This window comes from Argentina silus (genome assembly GCF_951799395.1).
Source record: "Argentina silus genome assembly, chromosome: Y".
Taxonomy (NCBI): domain Eukaryota; kingdom Metazoa; phylum Chordata; class Actinopteri; order Argentiniformes; family Argentinidae; genus Argentina; species Argentina silus.
Window position 1 is genome coordinate 32,634,547 of NC_139654.1, and position 23,468 is coordinate 32,658,014.

A 23,468-nucleotide genomic window follows, 5' to 3' on the forward strand; every position below is an offset into this window, starting at 1 on the left:
AAAATATTACAAATATCCGTCCTCTGCTCACCCAACCTGCTGCCAAACGTCTCATCCGCGCCTTCATTTCATCCTGTGTGGACTACTGCAATGCCCTCCTTGTGGGGGCATCCGCCAAATGCATCAACCGGCTGCAGTATGTCCAAAACTGTGCTGCGCGGATCCTCACCCACACCTCCCCGCGTGAACACATCATCCCTGTGTTATTCAACCTACACTGGCTCCCCATCCGCTCACGCATTGAATTCAAGGTCCTGGTCCACACCTACCAAGCCATCCGTGCCACTGGCCCATTTTACCTGTCTGATCTCATCAAACTGTCCTGGCCCAGACACACCCTCCACACCTCCAGCTCCATCTCCCTGGAGCAGCCCCGCTGCAGACTAAAGACCAGCTACATGTTACAACTATTATTGAGAATACACAAAATAATAATGCATGTATCAGAATCAGAATCAGAATTCTTTTATTTGGCCAAATATATTTGCACATACAGGAAATTGACTTGGTGAGGTTGGTGCATGGACATAAAAAACAAATAGCAAATATTGACAAGAAATTTACAAAATAGCAAAATATTAACAAAAAAGCAATAACAAATTTACAAATTTACAAAAAAGAGCAGCAGAACAATACATCTTGTAGGCTGTGTGAGGCAAAGTAGCAATGAGGCTAGAGGCTGTGAAATGGTTATGGGGCATGTACACTATAAATTAGAATAAGTTTAAAGAATTATAAATTACAAATTACACTGTCAGTGCATTGTGTGTGTGACAGGGTGGGGGGGGGGGTGGAAGTCCCAGAGTCAGTGAGAGGCAGGGGACTGCCATGGGGAAGAAACTGTTCAGGTGGCACCAGATTTTAGTCTTGATTGACCAGAACCTTTTGCCGGATGGAAGTCTATGAAAGAGGTTGTGACCAGGATGGGTCAGCTATGATCTTTCCTGCTCTCTTACTGGTCCTGGAGTGGAACAGGTCCAGGAGAGATGGCAGGTTGCAGCCGATGACCTTCTCGGCTGACCGAATGATCCACTGCAGTCTGCCTTTGTCCTTGGCAGTGGAGGCAGCAAACCAGACGGTGATTGATGAGCTGAGGATGGACTCAATGATGGCCGTGTAGAACTCGACCATCACTTTCTGTGGCATGTTGAATTTCTTCAGCTGCCGCAGGAAGAACATCCTCTGCTGGGCCTTCTTGATGGTGGAGGTGATGTTCTCTGCCCACCTGAGGTCCTTTGAAATTATTGTCCCCAGGAATCTGAATGACTCCACAGTGTTAACTGGGGAGTCACACATGATGAGGGGGGCGGTTGGGGCTGGGCTTCTCCTGAAGTCTACTACCATCTCTACAGTTTTTAGGGTGCACCAGGAAGCCAGGCTGTCAACTTCCTCTCTGTAGGCGGCCTTATCACCATTGGAGATTAATCCAAAAGGGTTGTGTCATCCGCGAACTTCAGGAGTTTGACAGATGGGTGGCTAGAGGTGCAGCTGTTGGTGTAGAGGGAGAAGATTAGAGGAGAGAGCACACAGCCTTGTGGGGCTCCGGTGCTGATGGTCCGGGGCTCCGAGACAAGCTTGCCCAGCCGCACCCGCTGCTTCCTGTCTGTCAGGAAGTCAGTGATCCACCTGCAGGTGGGCTCAGGCACGCTCAGCTGGGATAGCTTGTCCTGGAGGAGAGCTGGGGCGATGGTGTTGAATGCAAAGCTGAAGTCCACAAACAGGATTTTGGCGTAGGTGCCGGGGGAGTCTAGGTGCTGGAGGATGAAGCTGAAGTCCCATGTTGACTGCGTCGTCTACAGACCTGTTTGCTCTGTAAGCAAACTGCAGTCGGTCGAGGAGGGGGTTGGTGATGGCCTTGAGGTGGGTGAGCACGAGGCGCTCAAAGGTCTTCATTACCACAGAGGTCAGGGCGACTGGTCTGTAGTCATTAAGGTCTGTGATCCTCTGCTTTTTGGGAACTGGGATGATGGTGGATGTTTTGAAGCAGGCAGGTACCATGCATTCAACCAGTGAAGTGTTAAAGATGTCCGTAAACACTGGAGACAGCTGGTCTGCACAGTGCTTCAGTGTGGAGGGGGAGACAGCGTCTGGTCCAGCTGCCATGCTGGGGTTCTGTTTCTTTAACAGTTTGTTGACATCTCTCTCCTGGATGGAGAGAGGTGCGATGGGGGGGAGGGGGCTGTCTGGGTCCATTGTGTAGGGGGGGGGGGTAGTGTCACTGTCCAGGCTGGGAAGAAGAGGTGTGATAGCTGTGGAGGGGGTTGGTTGTACTGGCCAATACTGCACACATAATGCGATTTTATGTACTTTAGTGTTAGTGTTCAATTGTCTGGATGCAACGCGCCGAAGTGTAGCATGGTTCATAAGGTTTCCATGCTCGTTCTCAGTGCCTCGCTCGTGCTGATAGAATCCCTGCGCGTTCCCGTTCCTTGGCTGGTTCAGACTCTTCATATGACGTCAGCGCTTTACAGAGGTAAGAGAAATGCTTCTACCCCCCCCCCACCCCCCACCACCACCGTGTACGAGAAGGCAAGCGGTAGAAGAATAGCGTTGTTTAGCCAGTCACAGCGATGGCCTCCCATAGTGATAGCAACATGGATAGAGAAATGATTCTGGCTGATTTTCAGGTGGGTTGTCTCTTTCTTCAGTGAACAATAACACATCTAGTTAAATTACACTTAATGTAATCGGTAATGTCAACAGCACCCGTCAGCTGATACTCTAAACATTAGTTGACGTTAGCTAGCTGTGTGGCTACTGACACTGACAGCGCGCTGATTAGATGTTTTGGGCCAAGTATCAGTAGCTAGATAACTAAAATTTCACAGTTTAATGTTTTTATAAAGCTGACACCTCAAAATTACCTAGCAACATCCAACGATATGACTACGTTATAACAGTGCATAGAAGCTAGTTAGCTTGCTAGCTAGCTAGCAGCTTGTGAAATAACGTCCACGGCCAGAATTCAGCTTATAGAGCTACAGTAATTGTATTAGAATGTGAGTGTGTATAAATGATGGATATGCTTAACTGACACGATTGGCAATGATGAACCTAGCTAGAGCTGTTGATATCAGCTAGCTAATTTGCTTGGTCACCACCATGACTAGGCTATGGGCTTAATTGCTATTCCAGTCAGCTAGCTAACTGCTAAACGTCACTGACTGACAAGACCTGTCTGTATGTTTATTGTGCATCAACTACTGCTGGAACATCGGTATCTGAGCTTTGAGGTGGTTAAGTCAGTTAGCTACAATGTGCTTGAGGGAACTTGAAATGTCTTTTCTCCACCGGCCATCCAGCACTACGGTTCGTTGAAATTGAATAACAAGGCCAAATGGTAAGGCATACAGCAGCACTGCTAGTGCTGCTGTGTGCATGACTGAATGAAAACAAGTTTTTTTAGGCTGACATCTATGATGACAAATACGTGCCATTGATTAGCTAGCTTAAACGTTGTTATCAGAACTCCGGAGAAAACAGCCCCACAATACTGCATGTCAATAAATGAATATTAACGAATTAATGTGAGCTTAGGTTGTGTGCAACGTAAACACAAAGTAGGCCAGACAGTCACTACGTGTCAGTCTCAATGATTAGAACCTGTGATTTGCATCAGAGACTGTCTGTAAAGGACCAGATAAATATAGGTGGTTGTGCAATTGCCATCTTACCTTGCAATTAATTCCAGCATCAGTCTCTCGACTGAGTCAAATTAATATAGTGTACTTCAAACTCGGCAGACTATGATGTCATTAAGTATCAATATTGGTTTGACACATTAACACTCGTTGTTTAACAAACAAGTCTACCAAGATATGCTGTTTCATAAAGAGCTGCCATGTTTATTTTGCCTAATGCCAATGACACTTGACTGTTTGTCCCATGTAGTTGATCTCTCATCCTCTGTTTCTCTCCCAGGCTTGCACTGGCATTGACAACATAGCTGAAGCCATCACTCTGCTAGAACTCAACAACTGGGACTTAGTGGTAAGTTCACACCTCAGGAGGTACTGAAGGGATTGGTCACTCACTGATGGATTGATCACTCAAAATGCACATTCCCATGATTTTCCACTCCCCTAAGCTGTTTTGCAGTGTATGTCTGAATGTTGCTAATGTCAGTGGTTTTAGTGGTGGTGAATAGTGAATCATGGCATCTCCAGAGAGGGGGCAGAGACATACTCAGTTATACATGTCCCTCAGCATAAATTATTTAAGTCTTAACAAAGGCACTGGATTGACTCTTTGAAGCTACTACTGTATGTGTAGTGTACAGTAGGACACCCTCTTGGACATACTGCTGTATTGTAAACACCAGGTATATTAATAGTGCCCTCTAGAATGTTCTCTCTACTCATGGGCAGTTGTTTGACAGAGCTTATGAACTGCTAACGCCTAACATTAGTCATAAGTTGTTATTACACCTGTGTAGTAATGCTGTTGTTACCGTGTTACAACTTATGTTTTAGTCCTTTGTTTGGCATGTTGCAGTCGACATACTGCCACTGTTGTCCTTCCAGTTGTCTGAGTCCTTATTTCCCCAACCTAGTCACCCTTTATCGTAAAGAGAGTGTGTGGATGGGGCTGGGGCTATATTTAGCCCATCTCTGTTCTGGACCTGGCAGCGACTCAAAGCAAGCAGGCAGTGAAGGCCAGGCAGTGGTTCGACGCACCTGTATATGTGATGACTTGCAGTTCCTCTGTCGTGCTGCTGTCAGGTTGAGCTGAACTGACAAAAGGGCCTGTGTGTTGGGGGACAGGAAAGCCAACAAGTGTTGGAGAGACCCACTGCCTCTTCCCCTCTTAGACTAGTGGTTGCTCCTCCTAGTAGTAGTAGCAATCCTGCTTACATGACACTAGGGAGAATTTGAATGAAATACATTTTTTTTCTTCTGTGAGGGGACTTCTTGCTTGGTCACAAAAACGTAGCCAGTTTATTGCATGATTATTGCTATCAGGCCCAATTTCTCAGATTTATTTTCACCATTTAGTGTACTGTGTGTTTATGTTGGGGTCTCTGTTTGTTTTAAAGGGAGAGAGATGAAGGCTTAGATTCTGTCATGTTTTGAAACACTGCGCTGGGCATTTCCCCATGTTCTAGAGAGCCCTCCGCTCAATACGGCTTCTCACAAAGAGCATGAACACCCTCACTGTGACCATTGTCCTCCCTCTGCTCTCTCTCAGCTCTGCCTGGCCTCTACTGTACACCAGCTACCCTACTCTACCATCATACTCTGTCTGTTTCTCTCTGATGCCCACAGTCTCTCTCTCTTGTGCAGTGCCTTTGGAAAGTATTCAGACCCCTTCACTTTTTCCACATTTTGTTGTGTTATAGACTCAATTTAAAATGGATTAAATTAAAATAATTTTCCATCAATCCACACACAATACCCCAGAATGACAAAGCGAAAACAGGTTTTTAGAAATTTCAGTAAATTTATTAAAATTGAAATAAATCACTCTAAGTTGAATTGAGTCCATCTTAATGCAAGGATAATAGTTCATGTAATTTTGGAATTAATATCTTTGTCTTTATAGGGTCGCTTTGTCATTCTGGGGTATTGTGTGTGGATTGATGGCAAATTCTTTTCATTGAATCCATTTTAAATTGAGTCTATAACACAACAAAATGTGGAAAAAGTGAAGGGGTCTGAATACTTTCCGAAGGCACTATATATCAATGAACTGTTCCTCAGTGATTGGCATCGCTGTATCTGCATATCAGCGCCAGTCTCTGGGGCTCGCGAGCTGCCAGTGCTCACTGACTCACATACACACACAAACTGACACTCACACACACACACACTCTCTCTCTCTCTCTCTCTCTCTCTCTCTCTCTCTCTCTCTCTCACTCTCACTCTCACTCTCACTCTCACACTCACTCTCACACTCACTCACTCACTCACACACACACACACACACAGTCTCTCATCTGACTGGGCCTCCAGTACATTCTCCCTATTAGTAACAAGAACTTTGGGGGATTTAGCAATTCTACAGTTATTCACACGGCCATTTGAATTTCAAATGTGTGTGTTATGGAAACATGTACCCACTCTTAGTGACATGAATATGAACAAGAACACTGCCCACCAAAGGATACCATTCATACAGTGGGGGAAATAATTATTTGATCCCCTGCTGATTTTGTTAGTTTGCCCAATTACAAAGAAATGAGCGGTCTATAATTTTTATGGTACTTTTATTTTAACAAATAGACACAGAATATCAACAAAGAAAGTCCAGAAAAACATATTATATAAAGTTATAAATTCATTTGCATTTGATCGAACGAAATAAGTATTTGATCCCCAAGCAAAACATGACTTAGTACTTGGTGGAGAAACCCTTGTTGGCAAGCACAGAAGTCAGACGTTTCTTGTAGTTGGTCACCAGGTTTGCACACATCTCAGGAGGGATTTTGGTCCACTCCTCTTTACAGATCCTCTCCAAATCCTGAAGGTTTCAAGGCTTTTGCTTGGCAACTCGAGGCTTCAGCTCCCTCCGCAAATTTTCTATAGGATTAAGGTCTGGAGACTAGCTAGGCCACTCCATGACCTTAGTGTGCTTCTTCTTGAGCCACTCCTTTGTTGCCTTGGCCGTATGTTTTGGGTCATTGTCATGCTGGAAGACCCATCCACGACCCATCCTCAGTGCTCTGGCTGAGGGAAGGAGGTTCTCATCCAAGATCTTACGGTACATGGCCCCGTCCATTGGCCACTCAATGCAGTGAAGTCGTCCTGTACCCTTAGCAGAGAAACAACCCCAAAGCATAATGTTTCCACCTCCGTGTTTGACGGTGGGGATGGTGTTCTTGGGATTGGAGCATTCAGCATTTCTCTCCCTCCAAACACGAAGAGTCGAATTTATGCCAAAGAGTTCAATTTTGGTCTCATCTGACCACATCACCTTCTCCCAAGCCTTCTCTGAATCATTTAAGTGTTCACTTCAGATGGGCCTGTACATGTGCCTTCTTGAGCAGGGGGACCTTGCGGGCACTGCAGGATTTCAATCCGTTACGGTGTAGTGTGTTACCAATGGTTTTCTTGGTGACTGTGGTCCCAGCTGCCTTGAGATCATTACCAAGCTCCTCCCGTGTAGTTCTGGGCTGATCCCTCACCCTTCTCATGATCATCCTTACCCCACGAGGCGAGATCTTGCATGGAGCTCCAGGCCGAGGGCGATTGATGGTTATTTTGTATTTCTTCCATTTTCTAATAATTGCACCAACAGTTGTCTCCTTCTTACCAAGCTTCTTGCTGATGGTCTTGTAGCCCATTCCAGCCTTGTGCAGGTCTACAACTCTCACCCTGATGTCCTTTGAATGTTCTTTGGTCTTGCCCATGGTGGTGGAGAGGTTGGAATGGAAGTGATTGATTCTATTGACAGGTGTCTTTTATACCCATAAGAAGCAGAGATTAGGAGTACTTTCTTAAAGTGACAGGAGTAATCTGTGTGCCTCATGGGCATATAACCGGTCTGTATGAGCCAGAATTCTTGCTGGTTTGTAGGGGATCAAATACTTATTTCCTTCGATCAAATGCAAATGAATTTATAACTTTATATAATGTGTTTTTTCTGGACTTCTTTGTTGATATTCTGTCTCTAATTGTTAAAATAAAAGTACCATAAAAATTATAGACCGCTCATTTCTTTGTAATCGGGCAAACTAACAAAATCAGCAGGGGATCAAATAATTATTTCCCCCACTGTATGTAGCCTTTTCATTCTTGACGTCCATTTCCATCTTCGTACAGTGACCATTGATCTAGTGAATTCTGGTTTTAGGTGACAAATATTTAGAGAAAGCTTTCTGGTTTTTTGAAATTCAAATCTCTTATGGAAACATTTGATAATCAATGTTAGAACATGCATGCTGCACACAGGAATGTAATAAGTTGCAACACAATTATTATAATTTTTGTATGCTGTGTAATAAAATCAGGGAGGAGGTACAAATTGGAGGACGGGGCTCATTGTAATGCATGGAATGGGATAAGGAATGGTATCAAAGGTGTTTGATACTATTGCTCATTCCATTCCATGCATTACAATGAGCCTGTCCTCCGATTGCTACCTCCACCAGCCTCCCCTGTATAAAATAAAACTGTTTGTTTGTTGTCTGAATTGTGACCTGAAATGTATGGCAGTGTTTATATCATATTTGGTTGTTGTTCACTGTGAACCACATTTCTGTATTACTGCCGGATGTATAGTACTGCTCATGCCCTGTGGTGTTGAGAGTTATAGAATAAGAGTTTGACCTGACCTCCATCCTTGGTCACACTTGTCTAATGTCTTTTTCTCTCTCTCTCTCTCTCTCTCTCTCTCTCTCTCTCTCTCTCTCTCTCTCTCTCTCTCTCTCTCTCTCTCCACCCTTCTCCCCACAGGCTGCTATCAATGGGGTGATCCCACAGGAGAATGGCATCTTGCAAAGGTAACAACCAACATCTACTATACCCCTCTGATACCCTGTTCAAAAATCTACTACCCCTCTGATACCCTGGGCTACTATACTACTATGTACTATATGGGACGATGGGCTCATTGTAATGCATGGAGCATAATGAGGAACGGGATCAAACACGTGTTTGATACCATTCCTCATTCCGATGACTCCGTCCTTCGTTTTCTACCTCCACCAGCCTCCCCTGCTTCAGAGGTAGTATTTCATTTGTATGTGTAACTTTGTGCAGAACCATCTTTCCATTCAACAACAACACATGTTTTAGGTGTTTTTTATGTTTATTTTTTTATTTTCTTTGACTCTGCCTCTCTCTGTTGACTTTGACTTTGCCTCTCACTCTTGACTGACTCTGCCTCTCACTGTTGGCTTTGACTCTGCCTCTCACTTTTGACTTTGCCTCTGACCCTGCCTCTCACTGTTGACTCTGCCTCTGACCCTGCCTCTCACTCTGTTGACTTTGACTCTGCCCCACATTCCCTCTCACTCTGACTGACTCTGCCTCTCACTGTGCCTCTCACTCTGTTGGCTGTGACTCTGCCTCTCACTGTTGACTTAGACTCTGCCTCTCACTCTGTTGACTTTGCCTCTGCCCCACTTCGCCTCTCACTCTGTTGGCTTTGACTCTGCCTCCCACTGTTGGCTTTGACTCTGACTCTGCCTCTCACTCTGTTGACTTTGACGTTGTCCCTGCCTCTCACTCTGTTGACTTTGACTCTGCCTCTTACTGTGTTGACTTAGACTCTGCCTCTCACTCTGTTGACTTTGACTCTGACTCTGCCTCTGTAGACTTTTACTCTGCCTCTCACTGTTGCCTTTGACTTTGCCTCTCACTCTGTTGACTTTGACTGCCTCTCACTCTGACTGACTCTGCCTCTCACTGTTGGCTTTGACTCTGCCTCTCACTCTGTTGACTTTGAATCTGACTCTGCCTCTCACTCTGTTGACTTTGACTCTGCCTCTCACTCTGTTGACTTTGACTCTGCCTCTCACTGTTGACTTTGACTCTGACTCTGCCTCTCACTCTGTTGGCTTTGACTTAGCCTCTCACTCTGTTGACTTTGACAATGACTCTGCCTCTCACTCTGTAGACTTTGACTCTGCCTCTCACTCTGTTAACCTTTACTCTGCCTCTCACTGTTGACTTTGACTCTGCCTCTCACTCTGACTGACTCTGCCTCTCACTGTTGGCTTTGACTCTGCCTCTCACTGTTGGCTTTGACTCTGACTCTGCCTCTCATTCTGACTGATTCTGCCTCTCACTCTGACTGACTCTGCCTCTCATTCTGTTGACTTTTACTCTGCCTCTCACAGTTGCCTTTGACTTTGCCTCTCACTCTGTTGACTTTGCCTCTGCCCCACTTTGCCTCTCACTCTGTTGACTTTGACTGCCTCTCACTCTGACTGACTCTGCCTCTCACTGTTGGCTTTGACTCTGCCTCTCACTCTGTTGACTTTAAATCTGACTCTGCCTCTCATTCTGACTGACTCTGCCTCTCACTCTGTTGACTTTGACTCTGCCTCTCAATGTTGACTTTGACTCTGACTGACTCTGCCTCTCACTGTTGACTTTGACTCTACCTCTCACTCTGTTGACTTTGAATCTGATTCTGCCTCTCACTCTGACTGACTCTGCCTCTCACTCTGTTGACTTTGACGTTGTCTCTGCATCTTACTGTTGGCTTTGACTCTGCCTCACTCTGTTGACTTTGACTCTGCCTCTCACTCTAACTTACTCTGCCTCTCTGTTGACTTTGACTCTGCCTCTCACTCTGTTGGCTTTGACGTTGTGTCTGCCTCTCACTGTTGACTCTGCCTCTGCCTCTCACACTGTTGACTCTTCCTCTCACTCTGTTGACTTTGACTCTGACTCTGCCTCTGACTCTCACTCTGTTGACTTTGCCTCTGCCCCACTTTGCCTCTCACTCTGTTGACTTTGACTCTGCCTCTCACTATGTTGACTGACTCTGCCTCTCACTGTTGGCTTTGACTCTGCCTCTCACCCTGTTGACTTTGACTCTGTTGACTTTCACTGTCTCTCACTTTTGACTTTGCCTCTGACTCTGCCTCTCACTCTGTTGACTCTGCCTCTCACTCTGTTGGCTTTGACTCTGCCTCTGCCTCTCACTCTGTTGACTTTGACTTTGCCTCTCACTCTGTAGACTTTGACTCTGCCTCTCGCTCTGTTAGCTTTGACTCTCACTCTGTTGGCTTTGACTCTGCCTCTCACTCTGCCTCTCACTCTGTTGACTTCAACTCTCCCTCTCACTCTGTTCACTTTGACTCTGCCCCACTCTGTTGACTGACTCTGCCTCTCACTCTGTTGACTTTGACTCACTCTCTTGGCTTGGACGTTGACTCTGCCTCTCTGTTGACTTTGACAATGACTCTGCCTTTTACTGTTGGCTTTGACTCTGCCTCTCTCTCTGACTGACTCTGCCTCTCACACTGTTGACTTTGACTCTGCATTTCACTCTTTCTGACTCTGCCTCTCTGTTGACTTTGACTCTGCCTCTCACTGTTGGCTTTGACTCTGCCTCTCTCTCTGACTGACTCTGCCTCTCTGTTGACTTTGACTCTGCCTCTCACTCTGACTCTGCCTCTCTCTCTGTTGACTTGGACTCTGACTCTGCCTCTCTGACTGACTCTGCCTCTCACTGTTGGCTTTGACTCTGCCTCTCACTCTGTTGACTTTGACTCACTCTCTTGGCTTGGACGTTGACTCTGCCTCTCTGTTGACTTTGACAATGACTCTGCCTTTTACTGTTGGCTTTGACTCTGCCTCTCTCTCTGACTGACTCTGCCTCTCACACTGTTGACTTTGACTCTGCATTTCACTCTTTCTGACTCTGCCTCTCTGTTGACTTTGACTCTGCCTCTCACTGTTGGCTTTGACTCTGCCTCTCTCTCTGACTGACTCTGCCTCTCTGTTGACTTTGACTCTGCCTCTCACTCTGACTCTGCCTCTCTCTCTGTTGACTTGGACTCTGACTCTGCCTCTCTGACTGACTCTGCCTCTCACTGTTGGCTTTGACTCTGCCTCTCACTCTGACTCACTGTTGACTTTGACTCTTCCTCTCTCTGTTGGATTTGACTCTGCCTCTCAATCTGTTGAGTTTGACTCAGACTCTCCCTCTCTCTCTTACTGACTCTGCCTCTCTCTAACTGTCTCTGCCTCTCACTGTTGACTGCCTCTCAGTCTTTTGGTTTTGACTGCTTCTCTCTCTGACTGACTGCCTCTCACTGTTGACTTTGACTCTGCCTCTCACTCTGACTGACTCTGCCTCTCACTGTCTTGACTGACTCTGCCTCTCACTGTTGGCTTTGACTCTGCCTCATTCTGTTGACTTTGACTCTGCCTCTCACTCTCTTGGCTTTGACTTGACTCTACCTCTCACTGTTGGCTTTGACTTTGCCTCTCATTGTTGACTTTGACTCTGCCTCTCACTCTGTAGACTTTGACTCTGCCTCTCACTCTGTTGACTTTGACTCTGCCTCTCACTCTGTTGACTTTGACTCTGCCTCTCACTCTCTTGGCTTGGACGTTGACTCTGCCTCTCACTCTGCCTCTCACTCTGTAGACTTTGACTCTGCCTCTCACTCTGCCTCTCACTCTCTTGGCTTGGACGTTGACTCTGCCTCTCACTCTGACTGACTTTGCCTCTCTGTTGACTTTGACAATGACTCTGCTTTTTACTGTTGACTTGGACTCTGACTCTGCCTGTCCAACTGACTCTGCCTCTCACTGTTGGCTTTGACTCTGCCTCTCTCTCTGACTCTGCCTCTCATTGTTGACTCTGCCTCTCATTGTTGACTTTGACTCTGCCTCTGTTGACTGACTCTGCCTCTCACTGTTGACTTTGACTCTGCCTCTCACTCTCTTTGACTCTGCCTCTTACTCTGTTGACTTTGACTCTTCCTCTCACTTTGTTGGCTTTGACCATGCCTCTCACTGTTGACTGACTCTGCCTCTGTTGACTGACTCTGCCTTTCACCCCGTTGACTTTGACTCTGCCTTTCACTCTGTTGACTGCCTCTGCCTCTCACTCTGTTGGCTTTGACCATGCCTCTTACTGTTGACTTTGACTCTGCCTCTCTCTCTGACTGACTCTGTCTCTCACTCCGTTGACTTTGACTCTGCCTCTGTTGACTGACTCTGCCTCTCACTGTTGACTTTGACTCTGCCTCTCACTCTGTTAGTGTTGCTGCTGAGCTCAGCTGAATGGCCTGCATTTGCCTCATTTGATTCATTCTATTTGACCATTCTTGCACTAAATCAGCACAAACTCAACAATTCTTTGCACATAGTGATAATGACATTACTTGGAGTCAGATTATCAATATTAGATATGCTTTGCTATTAACAAAATATAGCCAAACCTTCACATGGAAACTGCCATTATTATATATGGTTCACATGTATTGGCTCTATATGTAGTAGCTACGTGCTACTTGAACACTGGTGTGAAGGAAATGGAAGATGTTCTCTCTTTAATGAAATGACATTAGTGATACCATTGTTATCTCTGTCACGTTGTCATATCAGTTGTGCTGCATGCTGCTTCCTGTGTCAATTAAGATTCTCTGCTTTCTCTCTGACCACATTTACTTTTATTATGGCCTGTTTGACGAGTCTGGTCTGTCTCTGTGTTCCAGTAACTTCTCCAGGGAGGCATCCCAGGCAGACCTTTATGGGCCTCACAGCCATGCAGCCACAGCAGAGGCAGCAGCAGCTGCCGCCCCCCCTCCCCCCTCCTCCTCCCCACCCTCCACAGCCTCCGCCTTGGCCTCCGCCTCAGCCTTCTGCCCCGTCCTCCCGTCCCGACACATCGTGGAGCGGCAGCCCAGGATGCTGCACTTCAGGGTGGAGTACCGCCAACGCACCGTGGAGGTGGTGCTGGAGGAGGCTAGCACAGTCGGTGAGTCCTTGACCCTAGTGCCTGTCGCCTAGGCCCTGCACCCTAGCCCCTACCTCCTAGTCCCTTGACCCTAGCTCCTATACCCTACCACCTATCCCCTAGCTCCTACTACCTAACCCATAGTCCCTTGACCCTAGCTCCTATCCCCTACACCCTAGACACTGCAGCCTACACTCTAGCTCTTACCTCATTTTTGCTTTTTCTGCCATTTTGTGGTGAAATGTTGGATCTGTCAATCTATGCTGAATACTCGGCCTTGTGTTTCCTCCCCTCTCTTCCTCTGTAGCTGAAATCAAACAGATCCTAGAGACAGAGCTTCACGTCCCTGTGTCCAAAATGCAGCTGAAGGGTTGGAAGAGTGGAGATGTTTCTGACAGCGTGAGTGTGTGTGTGTGTGTTTGTGCGTGTGTGTGTTTGTGTGTGTGCGCATGTCTTTTTAAACAAGACCATAAAGTTCCTAACTTTGTGAGGCTGATGACGTTTCACTAAGTTCACACACTCTTATTATCTAGTGCAGGATAGCATTGTGGATTATTTTTTCTCACTCTCTCTCTCTCTGTCCTCAGACACTTCTGAGGAGTTTACATTTGCCCAAGAACAACAGCTTGTATGTGCTGACCCCAGACATTGCTCCTACTGCCAGCACCAGTCGAAACAGGTAACTGACCTCTCTTTCTCTTAACCGATCTCTCTCTTTAAACGTCCCTCTCTCTTAACTATTCTTTCTATCTTTGGCTTGTTATTATATTTTCTTTGGTCTCTCTCTTGCCCTCCGACTCTCTCTCTCTCTCCCCTCCCTCTCTCTGTATTGAGCCATATTCTCCTGTATTGAGCTGTATTCTGTCCAATGTCCCACATCAACAGGACTGAGACAGTCCACTTCCACCGCCATTCCATTAGATGAGATGTACCTATATTGGGCAGCAGGTGGTGCTATATACCTAGTTATGGTAAAACCACATCATACAGCCAATTTCCCTCTGAAATATGGACTACTCTTTCTATCAATGTTGGATAACATATTTCAATTGGATTTGAGTGTTTACAAAGAGACCCTGAGATTTCTGTGATTTACTTTGACATTTGAAAGGAAAGGGGGGGGGGGGGGGCGCGCGCGAGTAGGCTACAGGATGGGAGAAAAAAAAAAAAACACGAAAAATCAAGGACTCACTGGCTATTAGTAGACCTACAAAGGAGATGCAACAGATTCCCCCCATGTCGAAATGCAAGTGGTTGGACTATTATAACACACAAACAAATCAACCACACAGTTTCATTTCAAATCTACCAATACAGGGGGTAGTATTTTGAGCCTGTGACGCGACGTCACGTAAGTGCTACTATATAACGCATCTAAGTGCTACTATATAACGCATATATACACGCGTCGTAGCTCCATTCACTCTAGTCTAGTCTCTTGCCAAGTTCGCTTGTGCCAGCTCTCGCTAGTCTATCTGTTATCAATCTCGATATCGATTTACTTAGGCCTATACTTCAAAACCCAAACAGTCTTTTTAAAGACTAACCCCACAAACAGTCTTTTTAAAGATTATCCCCATCTCAGCCCTAGCCAGTAATTTAACTGCTAGGCGTGCACTTAGCTAACTAGCTAGCAACTTTTTCACCGTGTTGCAACACAACTATACGACCCACGCGACTAAGACACACACACACACACTCACCCACTCACTCACAAAGTACTACAATAGTTAAGTCTTAAAATAAAATCTGCATTGCCTGCAAAATCGTTATTGTGTACTGTTGTATTAAAGATCGTGCCTAAGTCCCGACTGATTAGCCCCCGATACTAGTCTCTCAACATAGCCGCACACATCGTTACATCATAGCCTAAACTTTATTGAAAACACAACTAATCCACATCCAAATTATTTCAAAACCAAACAAAAATGGTCTCACATTAACATCGCCTACCTGCAAGCTTCTGTAAAAAATGCAGATGATATGCCTACTATTAGGCCTAGTAATAATAACAATAATAAAGCATAAATTCATATCAGAGGTCTGGTGCCAATTCCCAATTATAGCAATAGCCTAGTAATGATAATAGGCCTACTGATGATGATAATAATAATAATGACAACAACAATAAAGCATGTAACCTCATATAATTATATAGCAATAGCCTAGTAATGATAATAGGCCTACCACTACTCATAATAATAATAATAATAATAATAATAATAATGCCTGCAAGCTCACATTAGAAGTCTGGTGCTACTGCCAATTATAACAATAGCCTAGTAATGATAATAGGCCTACCTACCGCTACTGATGATGATGATGATGATAATAATAATAATAGTGTGGGCCTAACAATAATAGCCTAGCCTAGGGCTATCTATCTATCTATCTATCTATCTATCTATGCAAGGTGGTGTAGTGGGGGTGGCGCCGGGAAGGGGGGGGGGGGTGGCGCCGGGAGGAGGGGGGGCCCCAACTGCAATGAACCAGCTTTGGGGGGGCTCAGCTTGCAAAAGGTTGAGAACCCCTGGTGTAAATAATTATTTTGTTTTCCGTATTCGTAGCTTCTCACAGCCTGATATTTTTGCTGAACATGTTGGGCTCATGTTAATTATTTAGAGGTTTATGGATAACCTGTATTGTCAGAGTTGTGGTCTTTTACCCCAGTTATGGTGGTAAAAGAGAGAGGGAGATTACCTGTATTGATTATTGAGATTGTCAGGCCCAGTGGGGTATCTGAGGAGATGGAGAAACATCCACGTCACCCCAGCCCCATGAAGGGACACTGTGATGTGTGTAATGTATGATGTCATATAAGTATGTGTGTTGGCCACACCCACTGAGCACTCCCATTGGCTCATACAGGTCACAGGGTCACTTGGCCCGCCTCCAGAATGGCATGTGCGTGTGCCAGGTTACAGTCATGTAGATCTTGCTAATGGCTTGTTTCTCATCAGCCCTCCTCTCTGCTGTGTGTCTGAGCAGCACCGTACCCATCCCACCTTCCCTCTTTCGAGAGAGAGATCACTTTGTGTTCACTCATTATCCTGTCTGTCTGGGTAAACAATATATATATATATATATATATATATATATATATATATATATATATATTTTTTTTTTTTTTTTTTTTTTTTTTAAATATGTTTATTGATCAAACCTCAAAGTATAATACACGCTGTAAAGAGAATGACCATGAGTAACAGGTTTGACATTTTCCTTTTTCTTTTTTTTTTTTTTAAACAATATACACAAATTCCCACCCATTCCGCCCCTCCCTCACACTCCATTCATTTACATAGATAGTGAACAAGTATCTCCTACCCATCCACTCTCTCATGTCCCTCCCACCCACCCCATCCCTGTGTCCTATTAGTCGGCTAAGGAAAATAAAACTGTATAGATAAAATTAAACAGTGAAAGGATTAAAAATAAGTAGGTAAAATAATATATACACAATGAATAATAAAATGAGTAATAACAAAAGTCAAATATCAAACAAACAAACAAATAAAAGGGGAAAGAGGGGGATGTTAGCTATTGGCTTGAGGGCTGATGGTTTGTATAAGAAAGAAAGGGATCCCAGGTTTTGTGAAATTTCTTCAGAGATCCTCTGACAGTGTGTTTGATTTTTTCAAGGTGTAAAAAAGACATTACCTCTTCTAACCAGGAATTTGTGCTAGGCGGCTTTGAGTTCTTCCAATGTATCAGTATTTGACGCTTGGCAATCAGAGCAGCAAATGCAATAACATCAGCTTGATAGCTAGTAAATCTTCCCACAACAACAGGAGGCACACCAAATATAGCAATCAAGGGGCATGGAGACATACGAATATTGAAGACTGCAGAGAGGGTATCAAAAAAGGATGTCCAGAAAGAGTGTAGTTTAGGGCAGGAGAAAAAAGTGTGTGTGTGGTCTGCTGGAGATTGAGAGCACCTAATGCAAGATTCATCTGCATCAGGGAACAGTTTTTTCAGTCTGGCCCTTGTGTAGTGAATTCTGAAGACAACTTTGAATTGGATGAGGCTCATACGTGCACAAATACAAGTATTATTAATTCTAAGTAAAACTTTACTCCACCAGATTTCATCTAGCGTGAGACCTAGTTCCTTTTCCCAAATATCCTTCAGCCCTAAAAGAGGAGAAAGTTGAGATGAAAGAAGACCATGGATTGAAGAGATACTATTTTGTGATGATGGAGAGGACATGATGTTTTCTAACAGTTTTTTCAGGCAGTGCAGGGAATGAGGTGAATTGTGTTTTGGTGAAATTGCGCAGCTGGAAATATCTGAATAGACCTAATTTAGAAACACCAAATTTTGTGGCAAGGTCAGTAAAGGTTCCAAAGGTCCTATCTACATACAGGTCGCTAAAGGAGACCAGGCCCATCTTCTTCCAGTGTATAAAGGTTTTGTCTATGCTTGAGGGTAAAAACAGGTGATTGTTGCATATGGGAGTAAGGACAGAGGGAGATTTTAACCCATAATGATATCTGAACTGTTTCCAAATTTTCAGTGAGGAGAGAACAACAGGATTATTGGTGTATTGGGGGGGCCGCAGAGGAAGGGGTGCAAAGAGTAACGCAGGGAGTGAAGTAGAAGTGCAAGAGTTGGCTTCCATGACACACCAGATAATATTTGGGCGATGGCATCATTTTTTTAGCATTTGGATGTTAGCGGCCCAGTAATACAACAGCATATTGGGTAGGGCGAAACCCCCTGCCATTTTGGGTCTTTCTAAAATGATTTTCTTAATCCTTGGAATCTTGCCAGCCCAGATGAAAGACAGTATAATGGTATCCAATGTTTTAAAAAACGATTTGGGAAGAAAAAGAGGGAGGGTCTGAAACAGAAATAGGATTCGAGGTAGAACATTCATTTTGATGGTTTCAATTCGGCCAACAAGTGAAAGAGGTAATGTGCGCCATCTTTGAAGGTCTGAGTTGATATTTTCAGTCAGTTTTATGAAATTATGTTTATGAAGGGAATTGAGAGAGTGGGAGATATTGACACCTAGATACTTGAATCCGTTGGGGGAAAAGTAAAAGGGCAAAGCCCCTGGGGCTATGGATTTGGCTGGTTGATTAACAGGGAAACAGAGACTCTTAGAAATATTCAGTTTGTACCGTGAAAAAGTACCAAATAACTTCAGCAGATTCACTATTTCATCAACGCAGTTCACAGGGTCTTGCACATATAGCAATAGGTCATCTGCATACAATGACACTCTGTGTTCTATGCCTCCTCTGACTATACCTGAGAATGCTAAAGAGCCTTGAAGGGTGGGTAAACTATTTTGGTGGAGTGGCAAGGGGCTGACTTGGAGGTGTGTTTGTGCATGTTCGTACACGCTAGGTGAGCCTGTTCTTATCTGTGCTGCTGTAGAGAAGGTGACCGCTCACAGAGCTCTGAGGAGCAGGTCCCCCACAGCGAGGCCAGAAGTTGTTAGCCTCCAGTAAAAATAACCGTCACACCACAGACCTGCTACGTTAACACTATCAGAGAGCTGCTAGGCGAGCAGATTATAAATACATCAGAGGCTTTTGTAGATTTCAGACTCTCTCTTATTGGTAAGTAACAGAGATCCACTTCTTAAGATGGGTGAGTGTTGACTGACAGTGAAGACGAGAGTTTCGAGAGAGATAATCTCTTGCATAAACAATGGATAATAAGTGATGAATATTTGAATGTGATTCGTCTGTTTCTTCCCGGCTTCCAGGCTGTGTATTTATATTAAAAAACGGTTATATTAATTTGAACTCGAATTTGAAATACAAATGAATCATTAGACCATTGGTGTTTATTTACCCTCTCCCCCCCCCCCCCCCAGTCTCTCAGCTCCTCAGAGATACTGATGCTGAGCCGGCTGGCAGAAAGCAGAACTGGAAACAAACTATTAACAATGAGTGGACTGTTTACTTTGGAGACACAGTAATGGGCGGAGCAGGAACACCTGGTCAGGAGAGATGGGTGCTGATTGGCTGTTTCTGTTGTGGATACAGGCTAATGATGTCAGAGAGCATCTGTCTGTCTGACCACCTTAGGCAGGCGTGTGTGTGTGTGTGTTTCTCTCTCTCTCTCTTCTTCCCCCCGGGCTAGTTTAACCCATTTGTGCCGGATGCTGCGCGACGCAGCATTGCCTCTCCCGCCGGTTGCTGCGTAGCGCAGCATAGCCTTTCCTGCCGGATGCTGCGTGGCGCAGCATTTTTTATTTGTCGTATTTTTCATGAGGCGTGCAGCATATAATGCACTGTCATTGGTTCAAATACACATGAGGTGGGTCTTGTTGATTTAAAAAAAATACTTGACCACCCAAATGTCGTGTGGTTCGCCGAAAATCACGTCAATCAATCAGACATACACTTGCGTTTATTGTAGATTTTATTTCGAGAGCGGCGAAATGGCTACGGCAGAGGAACATTTTGACAGCGAGGGCAGTGACATAGAGTTGAGAGAGATTGAGGAGTTTGAGAGGGAGGAGGTAGAGGATGATTATCTACCCGATGATCCTTTGGATAGAGCGCAGGAGTGGGATTTCGAGACAGACGGAGAGGAGGACGACGACGACTTTCTCGGATTCCAGGTAGACTGGAAAACCGAGGGTTACCAGCCGCGCAATGCGAAACAGTTCACCCGCAAACCGGGGGTGAAGCAGCCGATCCCCGTGGATGCTAGCCCCCTGGATGTCTTTTCGCGAATTTTTACCGATGAGCTTTGGGACATGTTGGTGACGGAAACGAATCGGTACGCTGAAGCGACGCGCGGTCAGACCCCCACCAACTCCAAGTGGAACCCTGTCTCCAAAACGGAGATGAAGACATTTGTCGGGCTGTGTTTCACCTTCGGCATTTTGAAGCTGCCAGCACGCAGGGATTACTGGAGGCAGACCAAATGGTTGTACCAGACCCACGTCCCCAAGGCCATGGCAAGGGACCGCTTTGACATGATCTGGAGGTAATGATTTGTGTTCTGTTTTCTTGCGCTCTCTTCCGAGTTCCGTTCTCTTACTTAATACATATAAATAAATACAATGATGGCAATACATGTTAGGCTTAAACTCATTAATCTTATCATATGCATTTTCAGATATCTCCATCTCCAAGATAACATGGACCCTGCCGTGGACAAATCAGACAAGCTCTGGAAGCTCCGGGGGTTCATGGACCTCCTCCTGGTTAGATTCCAGGCACTTTATGAGGTCAATGGCTTCGTGACCGTGGATGAGTCCATGGTAAAGTTCAAGGGACGCCTGGGCTTCCGGCAGTACCTCCCCATGAAGCCGGTGAAGTGGGGAGTAAAGGTGTGGGTCATGGCGGAGAGCAATACAGGCTATGTCACCAATTTTCAGGTGTACACGGGGGCCATTCAGGGTAAGACGGAGAAAGACCTGGCTCACCGGATAGTCTCAGACCTGGCGACACCTTATTTCGGGTCCAACCTGTCCGTATACATGGACAACTTTTACACCGGTGTGAAGTTGATGGTGGACCTCAAGACCAGGGGGGTGCAAGCTTGTGGAACGGTGCGTGCCAACAGGAAGGACCTCCCCAAGAACAAGGACCTCACAAAGCAGGCTGGCTTGAACAGGCATGAGTTCAAGGTGGCGCAGCGGGATGACTTGACCTTCTGCATCTGGCAGGACACCAAGGCAGTGATGGTCCTCTCCAACTACCATGACCCGACAGCTTATGGGTCAGTGAGGAGGAAGGCCAATGGTCAACGCCAGATGGAGGTTCGGGTGCCAGCATGCCTTGCTGACTATCAGCAATATATGAAGGGGGTAGACCTTCTGGACCAGATGGTGGGCTACTACCAGATCCAACATCAGTCTACAAAGTGGTGGAGGAGGCTGTTCTTTTTCTTTGCTACGGTGGCGTGCTACAATGCCTTTGTGGCTGCCAGGTCTGCAGGAGGAGCCGAGTGGAAGTATAGGAGGGGCGGCTACAAGGACTGGCTGGAGGATCTGACCATGGAGCTAGTTGTCCCCGTCACTGCAAGAAGTGCTCCCCAGGTGCTCCCCACCACCCCAGCTGGAGCTTCTGCTGAGCATGACCTGGTCCAGATTAACAATAAGAGGAAGACCTGTAGGGAGTGTTCTCTGAAGCACTACGGCACCAACGTGCGTCCTGGGTCAACTCTGATGGGGTGCAAGCAGTGTGACGTTCCACTGCACCGCGAGTGCTTCATGCACCATGTCGTTCGATTCAGGATATAGTGAAACTGAGACTGTTCCCAGTTCCACCTCAGGACTTTCCCCACTCCTTCCCCACTCCTTTCCCACCTCTCTCTCATACCAAGGTGCCTTGGTCTGTGTATTGGCATGTTTAAAATGTTATTTGTTATATAAATAAATCAAATCAAATATATTTTTTCTTCCCCTGATTTTGAGGATTTTTAGAAAAATGTGTTGGTATGTTAGTGCTAAGGGAGCATGTTTTAATACAACCTGTGATTCTTACCTTTAAAATGCAATTTATTTCATGTTTCTATGTGCTACAGAGGCTTAGATATTAAGGTTTTGGTAGACATTGACAATTCTTAGTATTTTTTCGGAAAACCCTCAGGAGATAGGGACATTAATCCTAGAATACCATAGGTTTTGATAGCCGTTTTTAGCAGGCGTTTTAGGAGTAAATGGGTTAATAAGGTCTGTGTGTCTGGGGACTGTCTGTGAGGCGGTGGGCTTATCTCAGAATGAAACCAATCTGTTGATGCTCCTCTCCTGCTAAACGCTCTGTTTTCTTGTGCTAAAGTAAAGTGACATTTTACTGAGAGCCCTGCCAGTCTTCCTGGGGGCCTGCCGGTTGGCCCTGGTGGCTCCCCCACGTATAGAGGCCTGACTGCTGGAGCAAACACTCACATAAACAATATATATACAGTGGCTTCGGAAAGGATGCAGTCCCCTTCACGTTTTGTAGTATTATAGACTACATTTAAATCTGATTAAATAATTTTTTTTGGGCTTCACGTTTTTAGAAATGTATTCACATTTATTTAGATTGAAATTCAGAAATACCTAATTTACATAAGTATTCAGACCCTTTGCTATGACACTCTTAGAATTAGCTCAAATGCAAAATTGTCTTCAAGTCACTCAATAAGTTGAATTGAGTCTCTTAATGCAAGCATAATAGTTCATTTTGGAATTAATACCTTGGTTTTTATAGGGTCTCTGATTTGCATAGGAACCAATTACACACTGTGTGGATCAGCTTGTCATTACAAACTGAGCAAATGGAGAGGAACAAAACTGCTCAGGAACAAAACTGCTCAGCGACCCTGAGGCCTGGGGAGACTTACACAAATCTACAAAGTTGAATGGCGGAGAGGAAAAAGCACAGTCGATGGGACAGCATCATGCCAGTCACTCTCCAAAAATCGGTCTGTAACCAAGTGGCCAAAAATCCCTTCATGGAAAATAATCTATCTAACATCCATAATTGGGTTTGCAACAATGAATTCAAGTGATACAGCAAAGAAAGTGGCTGGAAATGTGTTTATTTGGTTTTACTCCAAAGCATTAAGTTTGGTGAAAATCCAGCACATGCAATGCAGTTTCCGCACCATCTCTCGTGTGAAGAATAGCGGTAGCGGCATCAAGTTATGGGTATGTTTGTCACCGGCAGGGACTGGGGAGTTTGTCAGGATCAAGAGAAAATTATGAAATTGCTGAGTTGGTAGTGACATCCTAATCCACATAGTGTGTAACTGATTCCTATGCAAACCAGAGACCCTATAAAAACAAAAGATATGAATTCGAAAATCACATGAACGATTATCTTTGCATTCAAATGGACTCGATTCAACTTTTTGAGTGACTTGAAGACATTTTTGGATTCGAGCAAATTTTAAGAGTGTCATAGCAAAGGGTCTGAATACTTATGTACATGAGGTATTTCAATTGTAATACATTTGCAAGAAATGTTAAAAATTTGTTTTTGCTTTGTCATTATGGGGTATTGTGTGGATCGATGGCAAAACAAATACATTTAATCCATTTTATAACACAACAAAATGTGGAAAAAGTGAAGGGGTCTGAATACTTTCCGAAGCCACTGTGTATTTACCTGAGGTTTATTCTGTACTCCTATGCAGGAAGC

At 45.0% G+C, this 23,468-nt stretch overlaps 1 protein-coding gene across 2 annotated transcripts in view; it reads left to right on the forward strand.

The window, feature by feature from the left end:
* Positions 1-2,513: 2,513 nt before the first annotated feature.
* LOC310823574 (FAS-associated factor 1-like) overlaps positions 2,514-23,468 on the forward strand; it is a 90,999-nt gene continuing 70,044 nt past the window's right edge. For both annotated transcript variants that reach the window (XR_014554954.1, XM_083696457.1), the window contains exons 1-6: positions 2,514-2,627; positions 3,922-3,990; positions 8,394-8,440; positions 13,124-13,386; positions 13,673-13,764; positions 13,953-14,044. Coding sequence is in view for 1 of the 2 variants with exons in the window: in XM_083696457.1 (XP_083552583.1) it covers positions 2,571-2,627; positions 3,922-3,990; positions 8,394-8,440; positions 13,124-13,386; positions 13,673-13,764; positions 13,953-14,044 (620 nt within the window). In the remaining variant the exon portion in view is untranslated. The remainder of the gene's footprint in view (positions 2,628-3,921; positions 3,991-8,393; positions 8,441-13,123; positions 13,387-13,672; positions 13,765-13,952; positions 14,045-23,468) is intronic.